Raw genomic sequence first — 13,212 nt, 5'->3', positions numbered from 1 at the left:
CATTTTGGTTATAGTGCTAATAAACAAGAAACCCCCTGTGGCACACGGAGTGACTTGTTATCCCCACCAAAGCCATGAGGAACTGTGGAGTGATGTTTGCACGGTTACTATATTTCTTGCTCCATCTTACTAATTAAAATAAGGTTTTTTGTCTAGGTTGAATGTTTTAGGGGCTGCTGCCATACAGTACATTGCACACTTTTGCACTGCATCTTTATCTTGTTGGGTATTTTCTTTAGCTCAGTTGCTGGAGAGAGGAATTGACATAAATTACTCTGGTGCAAAGGCTTTTGGATTTTTTTGTGGGTTTTTTTTTAGTAATTCATGTGATAGAAAGCTTTTGGTGCACAATAGGATTTTTGTGGGTCTGGTGGAGAAGGCTCTTGGGGTGCTGCTATGCCAGGTAAATTTGTTGAATTATCTATTTGGAAAGACAAGCTGATAAAAATGAGGAAGCTGGGACTACAGGGCCTATTTGTGCTGTGAATACATCTTCATTAAATGTATGGTCATCCATCTTCTCTGGTTCAGAATAAAACCCTGGGCTAACTAACAAGGTGTGCCATTTCCTCGTGTCACGGTGAGGGACAGGATGACACAAAATGGGGTCACATCTTTAGAGCTCATACCAGGTGCATTGCTCTATCCCAGCCTGGGACTAGTGAATGCTTCCCACTCCCTGTCAAGGCTGTGAATGTGTGAATTGCAACATGAATTCCCACAGTGAAGACACTTTGGGAATGTGTCTGATGGTACTGATGGTCTTTTTCTTCAAGGGAAAAGCAAATGGGGCCATGCTGGTCAGCAGCAATAGCTTCTTCTGAAGTAGGATTTTGCTGGCAAAAGTGATTCCTCTTGCTGTAGACGGAGCCAACTTGTGACCACCTAATCCTGGAGAATCAACTGAAATTTGCCAAATGCTAGCCAATCTTCTGCAGAAGAAAGTATTTTTTTCTCAGTTTGCTGTAGAGCAAGCAGGCCAGGAGAACTACAGAATATGGCTGAGAAGCACCACTTACTTCCTCACCTTCCCCCTCCAAATTAATGGGTGAGAGACTTAGGAGTGAAGAAAATTATTGTCATGGCTGAGCCTACAGACAGATCTGTGGGCTCCTCGGAGATCCCCTGGGAAACAAATCTAAGACAGGAAGAGTTGTTCTAAAAATAATGTGCAATTTTATTTGCAGAATTTTTACAGCAGGTATTCACAGAGGTGCAGAAATTCTCTTCGGGATGCCAGAAATTTAACTGTAATCCTCAGCCTGAGTGTCCCAGCCCAACATGCACAAAATGAACGTGCCATCATCTTGGGTTAGTTTATGTCATAAACCAGTGAAGCTTGTTGATGTTACGGGCTCACAGTCAAACATCTGCTGAATTCCATGGGAATTTTGCCATGGAAGGATCCTATAAAAAGCTTTGTTACTGGCCTAGACCTGATCTGAACACAGATACATTACTCTTACCAGTGAAGGCTTAACAGCATGGGTTTACAGAGATTTGCTGGATCTTCCTTCACCTCAAGAAGGGTTGTGCCTCTGAGTGTGTTTGTGACTCTTAAGTTCTTTGATCTCAAAACCTCAGAACTGCGGCAAGATGTGTGTTGTGATGGCAGCCTGGTGTGAGATGGAGGGAAATGTGAGAGGAGGCATTTTGGGACAAGCTAAAGAAACCCAGTCATAATGGATTGACTTAGCTCCTGCTGAGGAGGAAAGAAGTATCCAGGGTTTTCTTTTAATGTTTTGCTGACATATGGTGCTTCTAACCCAGTGACAAATTAATTGACTAGAGGTAAAAGAGATGGACAGTGCTCAGCAAGGAAGGACAGCATATGCATTATAAGACATCTGGTTCTGCCTCTGTTGGATTATGGATACAATATACATTGGACACCTAATGAGTCTCTGTTGCATAAAATAGATTCTCCTTAGAATTGCACGCTTTGTCTCTAAATGAGCTTATTATATACACACCACTGCACAATATTTGAAGAGCTTGGTTGGCTGTTGTAGAGGGTAGAGAGAGAAAAAAATTGGAAAACAATTGCACTTAAGACCTTCAATCCATCAATTGCCCCATCTTTATTCAAATTACCATTATAGTATTCCAAAATACAAATATATGATACATTCAGGGTTGAAACGTTAATACTGACTGGCCAGATTTTGACAAGGAGGATGTTTCTTTTGCTGTTGTTTTGACCTTGCAGTAAAATCTTACTTTCTGAGAAAGAAAATCTGGGAGTGGACATACCACTATGTAGTGGCATAATAACTCTCTACTCAGAATGAATTATCAATTTAGTTTTTGCCACTATGCAAGCATCAGTCTGAGTCTCAGGAGGTTTTGATTTTTCCAGAGATGAACTGTGAAAAATTTCATTTATTAGGAACTCTTCCTCAGTAATCTGCAGAATTTAAGGACAATGCTTGCAAAAGTAATGCATGACTTGAAGTGATTCCATTTTGGGGTCCCAACTTGTGACCACTGTAGTTTTCAGAAAATAATGAGGTCTAAAAACTCCAGACTCCGTATGCTCTTGAGGACTGGACACCTAAAATTTTACATCTTCAAAATAGCAAACCACTTCTGAAAATCCTGGCTCAATGACTGAGAAAGACCAAATGTAGCAATTCTAGATGATGTGATGGCACCATTTCCCACGTCAACAGAATTCTGTGGAAAGAGTTGTAGAGAGAGCTTATAAAAAAGACAGCTAAAAGGGGTTTTGTCAAATCCAGTGTAAATAATCACCTATCCTACCTCTTTCTTGGCATTTTTGTCTTCCTTAGTTAAATCCTTTGTATGCTAGTCTCCTTTTTAATTCCAATTTTTCATGTATCAGAAAAGGATGTGATCTTACTAAATAATATTAATGATCATAGTTTTTCAGGGTAGATACTAAAACTATGGTTATGTGCAAAACTATGAAGGCGGCTTTTTTCAGAGCTTTAATTCCTCAGACTAAAAACAAGTATACTCTCAAAAGACAGCTGAAAGCAGAATTTCAGTATAGAAAGCTGTAAGTGGGTCCATGGTGCGGTTTCTTTTCAGGCATGGCAATATCCAACTCCCACAAGTATTACTTTTCCAACATGAAGAGGAGACATATGACAAAGAAAAATTACTTGGTAATTGTGCTAGTCATAGTTGTTGCTGTTTATAATTTCTTTCCCTTTCCCAGAGCCCCTGCAGTTAAACTGAAAGTGTGTGTGTACATGTGCTTTGCAGGATTTTCTTTGGAAGAAGTTGCTCTTTTGTACAGTCCTTTACTGACATTTCTATAGCCAGCTCACATCCTGTTGGGTGAAGCTGTGATCCTTAACGTAAGGCAATGTGACTCATAAGAACAAAGATTGCAATAAGCACGGTTTCTAGTGATTAATTTCCCAGCCCTGGATACTCTTCCAGTAACTGCTGAGGTAGAGCGTGCTCACTGGCGATGGTGTTTAAGAGCATTTCATTCGTGGTTTGAAGTAGCTGGATGTTTCTCTTAATGAGCTCTCCCACTGCTATCACAACAACTTTAAATACCTTATGGCTAGTGAGGAAAGCCTGACACACAGGCAGATTTGTTTCTCCAAATACCTTCCTGACTGAGTTGCAATTTTCAGTGAGGTTGATTTCCTCACAGGCTGTGCCGCTGCCGTAGGAGTTTAATAAGAGCTCTTCCTCTTGTCTTTTCCTTAGGAAAAGGAGAAGCTCTATGTGGAACTGAGGCATGTGTTGGCCCGGCAGCCTGGGCCCGAAGCCACGGAACAGTTGCAGCAGTACCGGAACATTCTCCGGGAGAAGACGAAGCAGATCAAAGTAAGAGGTGCCCCTGTCCCTGGGGGAGGGGCTGCCAGCCTGGCAGAGGGGCTGCAGGGAAATCTTCAATGAACACTGTGCCTGCCCTAGGATATTATTAGACCAGGAAAACAGGGTTAACACTGCATCTCCTCAAGGGACATCCAAGAGCAGCAAACAAACTTTTTTTGCATGTTATGCTATTTTGTTTCCTTAAAATAGAGGAAAAGCTTTACTACAATATGAGTGTGAGCACAAAGTTGTAAATATGTTTTTTGCATGGGCATTCTGGGATCCTGTCAGCTTTTCATTCAGCTTATTCTCCTTCTCTTTATCTTAAACATTTAATAATATTTTTAAGAAGCAAATCAAAGCCATTTTGTTTTCTTTTTAACAAACTAGTGGGAATATATTGAGAATCCAGTCTTAAGTTGCCGTTATTTCTCTTGCCATGTGTACACATATGTTTAGATTTTCAGATTTTATGGAGATGACAGGAGGAACTTGTTCTAACCCCTTTTCAGTAAAAGGGAGGAGTTCCTGCTTCTGAAAGTAGAAAATTTTAAAAGCATAATATTAAAAAGTGATTCTTTGATAGAATTCTATGATATTCTATGAATAAGCTGATCTTCTCTTATTCTTGCCTGCATGAGAGATCAGTCTCCCCAGGAGTTCATCTACTTCTACAGCTCCTCTCTTTGTTGAAGTCATCATCTCCTGTTCACTGCATCATAATCACGTCTATACTAACCACGAGGAAAAAAAATGCAGGAGCAGATGGGCCCTTAGGAAACAAAGAGGCTGTTATGCAAATCTTAGATTTCTGTGGAGAAGAAAAACAATGTAGAAAATGTAAAATAGAAGCCAAAGTTTAGCTAAACTAATGTGAAGTTCTCTGTACGGTCCTTATTTGTCCTTAATGCAGTCAATTGCTACTTTGTATTTCAGGCACAGCACACCTGGAGCATGATGGTGTGCATGCCATTTTGGGGTGCCAGGTCCAGCTATTACCCTTTTGAAAGAAAGAATGCTCACTATGCATGCTCCTCCTTTTTAAAAATTTTACTGATTCACATGACAGTGGTTTTGTATTCATATTTACAGTGCCTGATACTACTTTGCCTCTGTGGATTGAATTACTCCACTTAGCAGTGGATCCCTGTGAATAAACCCCATTATTACCAAATAATTCCCTGATTTATTAAGACCTTAATTTTGGATTTTTACCCAACTTTATGTCCCAGAAATTAAGAGCTAATATATATATTAATGCCATTCCTATAAAGCTTGGAGCGTATTTTACGTGTTGTATTATGGTTAAATGGCATAACCTTTATTTTGTAAGTTGTTTTTAGGTGAAAAGAGTTGAGATCAAATGAAACATCATGGTGGAAAAAGAGTTGTGGTAGAAAATGATCATGTCTTACATCATCAAATATAAAAGGAGAAAGTGCTTGTAAAAGTACTCATGTAAGTGAAGCATCATCTCCTGTTTCTGCTATTTGTGTTTTGTTTATTAGGTTTTGTCCTCGGAACTGAGTATGTGTGAAACACAGAGCAAAGAATACAAACATGAAATTGAAAGACTTAACAATGAGCTTCTGGAAATGAAAAAGAAATATCTGGCTCAGAAACGCAAGGAGCGACAGAAGAAGTATGGGAAAACAACAATTTTGTCTACACAACTGTCTGCATAAGCTAGATTTTTGTTTGAGACCCTTTTGATTAGAATGTGGGCAAATTTGGCTGAGGTGATACAGTTTTGTTGCCTAGTTTTCCTGAGTGTTATCCTTCACGTTACTTCAGTCTGGTCTGGATTTACCATGATCTACAGCTGGGACAAGAACATCCATCAGAGATGTTGCTGAACATGTTCTGCAGTCCAGTTAAATTATTCATACCCATGAGATGGTGCCCAGAGAACACAGATTAGTGTCTGGTTCTGATATCAAAGCATAGAATTATAGAACAGTTTGGGTTGGAAGGGACCTTTAAAGGCCATCTAGTCCAACCCCCCTGCAGTGAGCAGGGACATCTTTAACCAGATGAGGTTGCTCAGAGCCCCATCCAACCTGACCTTGAATGTACCCAGGGATGGGGCATCTACCACCTCTCTGGACAACTTGGGCCAGTGTTTCACCACCCTCATAATAGAAAATTTCCTTCTTATATCTAGTCTAAACCTACCCTCCAGTTAAAAACCCTTATCCCTTGTCCTATTGCAACAGGATTTCTGGGCTGTGTGTGCACATGGCTGGCTCGTGTCCAGCCTGTCACCCACCAGCACCCCCAAGTCCTTCTGGGCAGGGCTGCTCTCCATCTGTTCATCCCCCAGCCTGGATTGATGCCAGGGATTGCCCTGACTCAGGTGCAGCACCCAGCACTTGGTCTTGTGGAACCTGATGAGATTCCCATGGGCCCAGTTCTTGAGCTTATGCAGGTCCCTGTGGATGGCATCCTGTCCTTCAGGTGAGTCAGCTGCCCCATTCAGCTTGTTGTCATCTGAAAATTTGCTGAGGGTGCTGAGGGTGGACTTCACTTTTAAGGAGAAATTCCTTAGATTTCTGCAGTCAGTTGATGTGATCTGTTACCAAGATTTTCTATATACACAGAAAGCCTTTTTTTCTTTCCACTCATTTCCATCCTCAGCCTGTGCCTTCCTCACACACTAAAGCCAACAGTTCTCTACAGTTGCTGAATATAATTCAAAGTTGCCTCTATCATTTCTTCCTTATTCCCATTTCAGACAGCAAATGATTTGATGACTTAATTAGTAAAATAATCAGTGATAAACAGTGACTTTTGTCCATCTGCAAATTGTATAATGTTACCTTGATGTTTGGAATTAGCAACAATTGTGCAGTGCTAATGGCCTTTCTGGAGCTTTAGGATCAATATGTGAGGCTACCATAATGCCTGATAATCCATTTCCAGCAGCTAAATGTCTCCTTCACAGTAGGTTTGATGTTTCCATTTTGGACTCTGGCATCATGTCTCTTTGTTCATCAGATGAGGAGAAATTCACCCACATTTTGTTGTTATATCTCACCTAGAATTAATTCCTGTCATAAAAACTCCACTTGTTAAGGACATGATTGCTTTAAAGTAAAACAAAAAATACTGTGTGAGTTGATAGTGGCTGAAGTGGGGCATGTTATACAGTGAAAGGAATTTCATATTGCAAGTAATTTCGTGCTGGATACACTATTTATCTGTTCAGGATAGATATCTGGCCCTGGGGCAGCTTGTCAAGTTGTTCTTTTAGGCAAGCATGGCTTTAGTCCGATGAGCATTGGTGTCTTTGTGACATCTGTGTTTTGGAAGTACATTCAGATACTATTAGTGGTGCTTCTGCAGGGTGGCATCATCTCATTGCCCCACCACAGCCTCAGAAAGCACCAGCAGTGTGCTGCCAGCCCTGGCTTTCACTTCTCTTGTCTTGTGGCAGCCGAGAGGTGGTGCTGGGCTTTGCTCTCCTCTGCCCCTCATTGCTTTGTACCCCAGGCAAGCCTGTTGGACTGCATCCTGCTTTGAAGGACACAGAGGCCTAACAGGGCATATCAGTCCTGGATAACTGCAACCTCTGTAGTCTCTAGGCTGTGCTTTGTGTTGGCAAAGGAAACAACCTTGTGCAGCCCTCCATCTCCAACCTGCCAATTGTGCAAGACACATCGCTGGCTGGCTGCAATAAAGAGAACCTATTGTGCAGCCAAGTTCTTCCCCAAGGAGTCCTCTTCCCTGCCATACAGCCATTCCACACCATTCCTGCCTCAGGCAGGGCTGGACAGGCAGTGCCTGCTATGTGGATGCTGGCCAAAGAGCCAGGGCCATTTGATTGGTACACTCTCAGATTTCTCTAAATCCCAGTGACAGAAAACCACTGACTTGATCTCTATCTTGCTGGCTAATGTTAACATCATGTGTGAAATAAATGTAGCTGGTTTTGCTAATAAAAAGAGGATTCTGTCAGGACAATAGCATTAACAACATTATTGACTACCCTGGTATGAAAGAGAATTAATACTCTCAGATAACCTTACACAAAATTATCATCTAAAGCTTTTACTGATTTGCACAAGGTAGCTTTGAGTTGTCATTTAACATCTTGGTAATGAATAAATGTAGCTTAGCATGTGATGCTGAAGGAATATGAGAGACAGCCAGAATTTAGCTTTGTTTTGTGTTCAAAATGAAAACTCAACGTTTAAGATTTTGGTTGTGAATTTGAAATCCTCGTTTTCAGCTCTCTGATTCTGAATGTTGCCTTTCCCAGTTGTCATAGCCATTCTTTTTCTGTATCTTCCTATTCTTAACTTCAGCTTCTTGAACCCTTTCTGCATCACTATTTTCCTAGTTGCTTCTAGCACTGGGATCCCGTTTTGATCTTGATAAGGATTTGTGAGAAAATATGAAGCTTAAATCCACACCAGAGACCTAATCCAGCAGTCCTATATATATAAATAACTGCACTGAGGGATGTCAGTAGTAACTGGGAGCTTTTGCACGTGGCTGGTTGCACATTGATTCTGTATAATATATTATAGTATTCAGTTGCATAGAATTTTCCATACTGATGAGAACATCTGTTGGTTGTCTCCATGGAAGCATGAGGAAAGAGTGAGCATGGATTCTGGATTATTTTCTCTCCCCAAACTTGGAAGCCCAACAGTGAGATGGGATGAGCCATCTAAATACAGAATGTTAGTTTTTACTGCAGTCAGCTGGCATATCCATTAGTGCTACATTAATACAATTAAAACCAGTTATAAATGGTTTTCATTGTTAAGTTCATCTGTGTCATCTTTTGGCTATTCTCCTACCTGCGTATGGGTCAAATTTGAAAAAGGATGCATAACTAGACATCTTACGTGGTTTCCCTGAACTTCCTCATATCCTGACAGTTATCTAGGGGCAAATAGAAAAGTAGTAATTCCAGGAAGTGTTTTCTTTTCCCATACTGGGGACTGAGCAAAGATACTCATGTGACAAGGCTAGATTTTGTAAAAGTGTGGTTGCACTCACATTTCTGTCTCAATCTCAGTGACTGTGAAATAAAATAATGGTACTGACCTTCTTTGTAAAGCCTTGAGACTTTTGCTCTAGATAAACTAGAACTCCATACAGTTCCACTTGGTTAATCTTAAGTATCTCAGGACCTCTCTCTGAAGCATCCAGGTATATCACAGTGAGTTTGGAGTATTGTCTTTCATCTTTCTAGTGCTGTTCTTACCTCCCCAGCCTTGCAAGAATGGAACCAGGTAACCCTCATTCCCTCCTCTTAAGGCCATCAAATTTAAGACCTCCTGGTTTCTCAGATGGAGCAGCTCCCTGGGGCTGTCAGTGCACCTACAGCACACTGTTAGTTTTCTGCAAATGTCACAGACAGGGCAATTATCACTGGAACTTTGTTAAAATGTGAAGACAGATAGCACTATATATCCATTAAAATTCAACAAAGGAAAAAAAATTTCCCCATTGTGCCTTTGATGAATGTATCTGTTTGTTTGAAAACAGGCATATTCCAGCTAGAACAGGATGGTGATTAGAAATCCGAAGTCATGGAGCTCATGTACATACTTGCTCTAATGAGGTGCTCTGACCATTTTGGGGAGTAGCACAAAGAAAGCTCATTTATTTCTAATTTTAATAATTCCAAACTCCATCAGTAGTCTTGTAATTAGATCCAAACAGACACCTAGTCTTGGAGGCTTAGCCTAACAGGCTTTAATCAACACTTCTAAAATGATCTCTTGATACATGGTTGCATCAAAGAAACTCTGGAGGACACAGATTTCCTTAGTTTGTAAACATCTCTGGGCTGCAGAATGAAATATGAATTTTCTGTTTCTTTGTTTCTGTTTGAAGGGAGAAGGAGCGATCCAGCATCGATATGAGGATGAAATTACCACCACTCAAGACTGATGTACATCACTTCAACATAGGGGACTTTCCTTTGAGCAGATCCATTCCCAAAATTGCAGTCTAGGAATGCACTTGTCTACTTGCATTCCCGTTCCCAGTTTCTTGTTTGAGAAACTGTAATTTTAAAAGAGATTCAGAATCTACTGAAATCACTGTATCATCTTCAGGAAAATTTTTGTATATTGTATATAATAAAACACATTTTTACACTGGAATTACATTTTATATTGCATTTTATATTACATTTATATTTTGTACATTTTATATTGGAATTAACATAGTTCTTTCTACAAATTATGTACCAAATCTGCCCATTTGAAGCCTGCACAGATATAAATGGATAGTGGAGCTATTTCTTCTTCAATAATGTGTCTCTATTTAGCACTGTAACACCACAAAATGCCTTAATCTGTAGTTATTTCTTTTATCTACCTCAGTTGTAAGCACTCATTCCATTTATCTTCTGACTTAAAGCACCTGAAAGAAATGAGAATACAGAAAAGAAGAAAAATTAATAGGCTGATGCTTCAAGCCCTGCTGAGCAAATGCAAAATTAACAAGTCTTTACTTAGATGTACGTATGTAGCAGTTCTCTGTGTAGGTAGTGTATAATAGGGTTTATGCAGTGTTTGCTACAGTTGTTAGTAAGATCAAGGAAGTTTGTGGCCACAATGTACATTATTAAGAGCACGATTGTGTTTACTCTGGTAGATACAAAGTGACATAATTATGTCTGTTCATTTGGGGGGACTGTGTGCACTCAGTGGGACATTCTGTTCTCCCACACAGATCCTTCCGAGCGATTAAAACTTGGACTCAAAACATGGCAAACTTTATGCTTTAATTTCTAGACACTTGGGCATTTTTGTAACTTTCAGAAATTGTTTTTGTAATACAGCAGGAGCCCTCCAACCTTTTCAGCCAAAAGAGATTTAATTACCATTCATTAACAAGTGAAATAACAAAGTCACGGCATGAGGTGCTGAAGTATAGAAAACTTTCAAGCTGTAAAATAAAATGTTTTGAAACCGATTTGAACGTGGAAGTTTTTTCCCTGCCTGGGGGATAAAAATACTTGTCCAAAGAGATATGCTGATAAATATTTCACATGCGGAAAAAAAAACCCTCAAAAAATCCCTTTGCAAAGATTTTGTTCTTTCCTTTGGTGGAATACATAATTAAATATTAAAGCTACTGTGGGAAACTTTAATGGAAGTGTTTAATTCAAAGGAATCAAGTTAAATACAACAGGGATCTACTTTGCTTTTACATTGGGGACCAGAACACTTAGTCATCAGATCCATTGTATTTTTCTTTTGTCCCCAAAATAGCTATTACTGCTTGTTCACTGTCAAGTGCATTATGCTAAAGTTACCATTTTAGGGCAGTCATACTGTCGGAATTGTGTCTTTTTTGTATCTGACGTGTCCTTATAGATAGAATAATTGACAGTAACTGACATGGGCACTTGAGTCTGATGGAATCCCAAGTAGGTTTTACTGAAGCTTTTAGGAGCTGGTATTTGCTAAGGTTTTGAGTATCCAGCCTGGAGCTGAATTCTGCTGTGCTTACACTGGGAAGTAATTTGTATTGAAATAAATCATCAAAGACACATTTATTAATTCACATGAACTAGAGGCACAGTTAGACTCTAAGAACACCGTGACTCTGTAGAGAATAACTGATGTATTACACTCTACACTCTACAGTGTGCCCCCTAATTTATCCAGAGGTAATCCAAGTCTGTGTACATCTCCCACAGAATCATTTAGGTTGGAAAAGACCTCCAAGATCATCCAGTCCCACCTTTGGCTGAGCACCAGCATGTCAGCTAAACCAGAGCATTGAGTGCCGTGTCCAGTCGTTTCTAGAACAGATGGTGACTCCACCACCTCCCTGGGCAGCCTGTTCCAATGCTTAACCACCCTTTCAGTGAAGAAATTCTTCCCAGTGTCCAACCTGAGCCTCCCATGACACAGCTTGAGGCCATGTCCTCTTGTCCTGTCACTTGTTACCTGGGAGAAGAGGCTGAGCCCCAGCTTCTTTCAGGAACAACTCCTTTAAGGTAGTTGTAGAATGATAAGGTCACTTCTGAGCCTTCTTTTCTCCAGGCTGAGCCCCCCAGCTCCTTCAGCAACTCATTATGGGACTCTCTAGACCCTTCTCCAGCTCCATTATCCTTCTCTGAACACACTCCAGCCCCTCAATGTCTTTCTTGGGGTGAGGGACCCAGAACCAGACACAGCACTTGAGGTGTGGCCTCACCAGTGTGGCCTCACTTTCTCTCTCTTACCAGGGTTTAGGAGACAAATTGTTCCAGTGGTCAGAAGAAAGATGGGGAAGCCCAGCAGATGGAAGTTTTTCCCTACTTTCATATATTTTTATGAGTACAGTAGTAAACCAGATTCTTTTCTGTCTTTAGTTGTACTTAATAGTAGCTTGTGTTGCATGAGTAAGATTTTCTGTAAATGACTCTTGACCTATGTTTTTCCCAGTCTTTAAAATGTTTGAGATAGTATTTGCCTGAAGACTTGCAAAGGTAAATTCACTTACATTAAAAAGGTGGGTAGTCTTCTAGATAAAAAAAAAAATAAATGTAGGGGACTGCAAAATAATGTGATTTTCTTGTACAACATGTTCTTCCAGAGTAAAGGGCTGGGAATCGAATACAGTAAATTTCACCTACAAAGTACAGAAGCTTTTACTTGTTCATCCACAATTTCAGGCATCAAGATGTGAATGTGCTGGCTACTGTCTTCAGTTTTATTGCATTATTTACTTACTGCGAGGGAAACTAAATTCACCAGTTAATTTGGGAAAGAAGAAAAAAAAAGACAAGAAAATACAGTCATCAAGTTATTGCCAGTAAGTTTCAGCATAATCAGGAATAGAATAACTGCAGCCAGCTTAATTTATAGTGCTGGAGAGTGAAAACCATTTCTGAGTTCATATAATAGAACGGATTAAAGCACACCAAATCCCTTCCCCCCGGTCTATAAAAGTCAAGGAGCTTGAAAAATTGCTCTGGATGTCTGTGAACCCAGCTGATGCTGAGGTGCTTTTAGTGTTCAAGGATTTGGCTTGCGCAGCAGGGAAAGGCAGAGCGCTAATGAGAATATCATTTGTTCAGTCGCTTCTGCATTGTGAGCAGCAGCTCTGAAGTGCTTCTCTAAGTTTTGTTGCAGAAAAATGTTAATTGAATTCCAGTCTGTGTAAGACATAGCAAGTATATCTTTAAATTCTTGTATCTTTACAGATATGTGAAAAGATGGAGGTGAAGGGCTATGATCCATGGCACTTAAGTTAGAGGAAATCTTTCTTCACTTTAATTGCTTTGGATTGGAGCTTGCACAGTAAATCTATCCTGGAGCCTTTTTTAGTGAGCAAATTGTTTAATATTGTTCACTTTCAGAGCTTTTGCATTATGTAGATAATACTTTAAGTAATTTCACATCAAACTTAAGCTCTGTCTGATCTTGTTTGGCAGGTCTGTTCAGTGTA

At 40.1% G+C, this 13,212-nt stretch overlaps 2 protein-coding genes across 3 annotated transcripts in view; one reads left to right on the top strand and one right to left on the bottom strand.

The window, feature by feature from the left end:
- The window catches only part of CFAP58 (cilia and flagella associated protein 58), a 55,346-nt gene extending 45,420 nt beyond the window's left edge, over nt 1-9,926 (top strand). Inside the window, exons 16-18 of one of the 2 annotated variants that reach the window (XM_048310944.1) lie at nt 3,691-3,810; nt 5,310-5,443; nt 9,655-9,926. In XM_048310944.1, coding sequence (XP_048166901.1) covers nt 3,691-3,810; nt 5,310-5,443; nt 9,655-9,775 — 375 coding nt within the window. In that variant the 3' untranslated portion in view covers nt 9,776-9,926. Of the gene's footprint in view, nt 1-3,690; nt 3,811-5,134; nt 5,253-5,309; nt 5,444-9,654 lie in introns of those variants that run through there. The other variant, XM_048310945.1, reaches the window with a different exon arrangement.
- Nucleotides 9,927-13,212, bottom strand: part of LOC125329259 — a 98,538-nt gene continuing 95,252 nt past the window's right edge. The window contains exon 5 of the transcript XR_007205111.1: nt 9,927-10,188. The gene's annotated coding sequence lies outside the window, so the exon portion shown is untranslated. The remainder of the gene's footprint in view (nt 10,189-13,212) is intronic.

Source organism: Corvus hawaiiensis, chromosome 8 (genome assembly GCF_020740725.1).
Source record: "Corvus hawaiiensis isolate bCorHaw1 chromosome 8, bCorHaw1.pri.cur, whole genome shotgun sequence".
Classification (NCBI taxonomy): Eukaryota; Metazoa; Chordata; class Aves; order Passeriformes; family Corvidae; genus Corvus; species Corvus hawaiiensis.
This window is presented reverse-complemented; position numbering and strand designations above follow the sequence as displayed.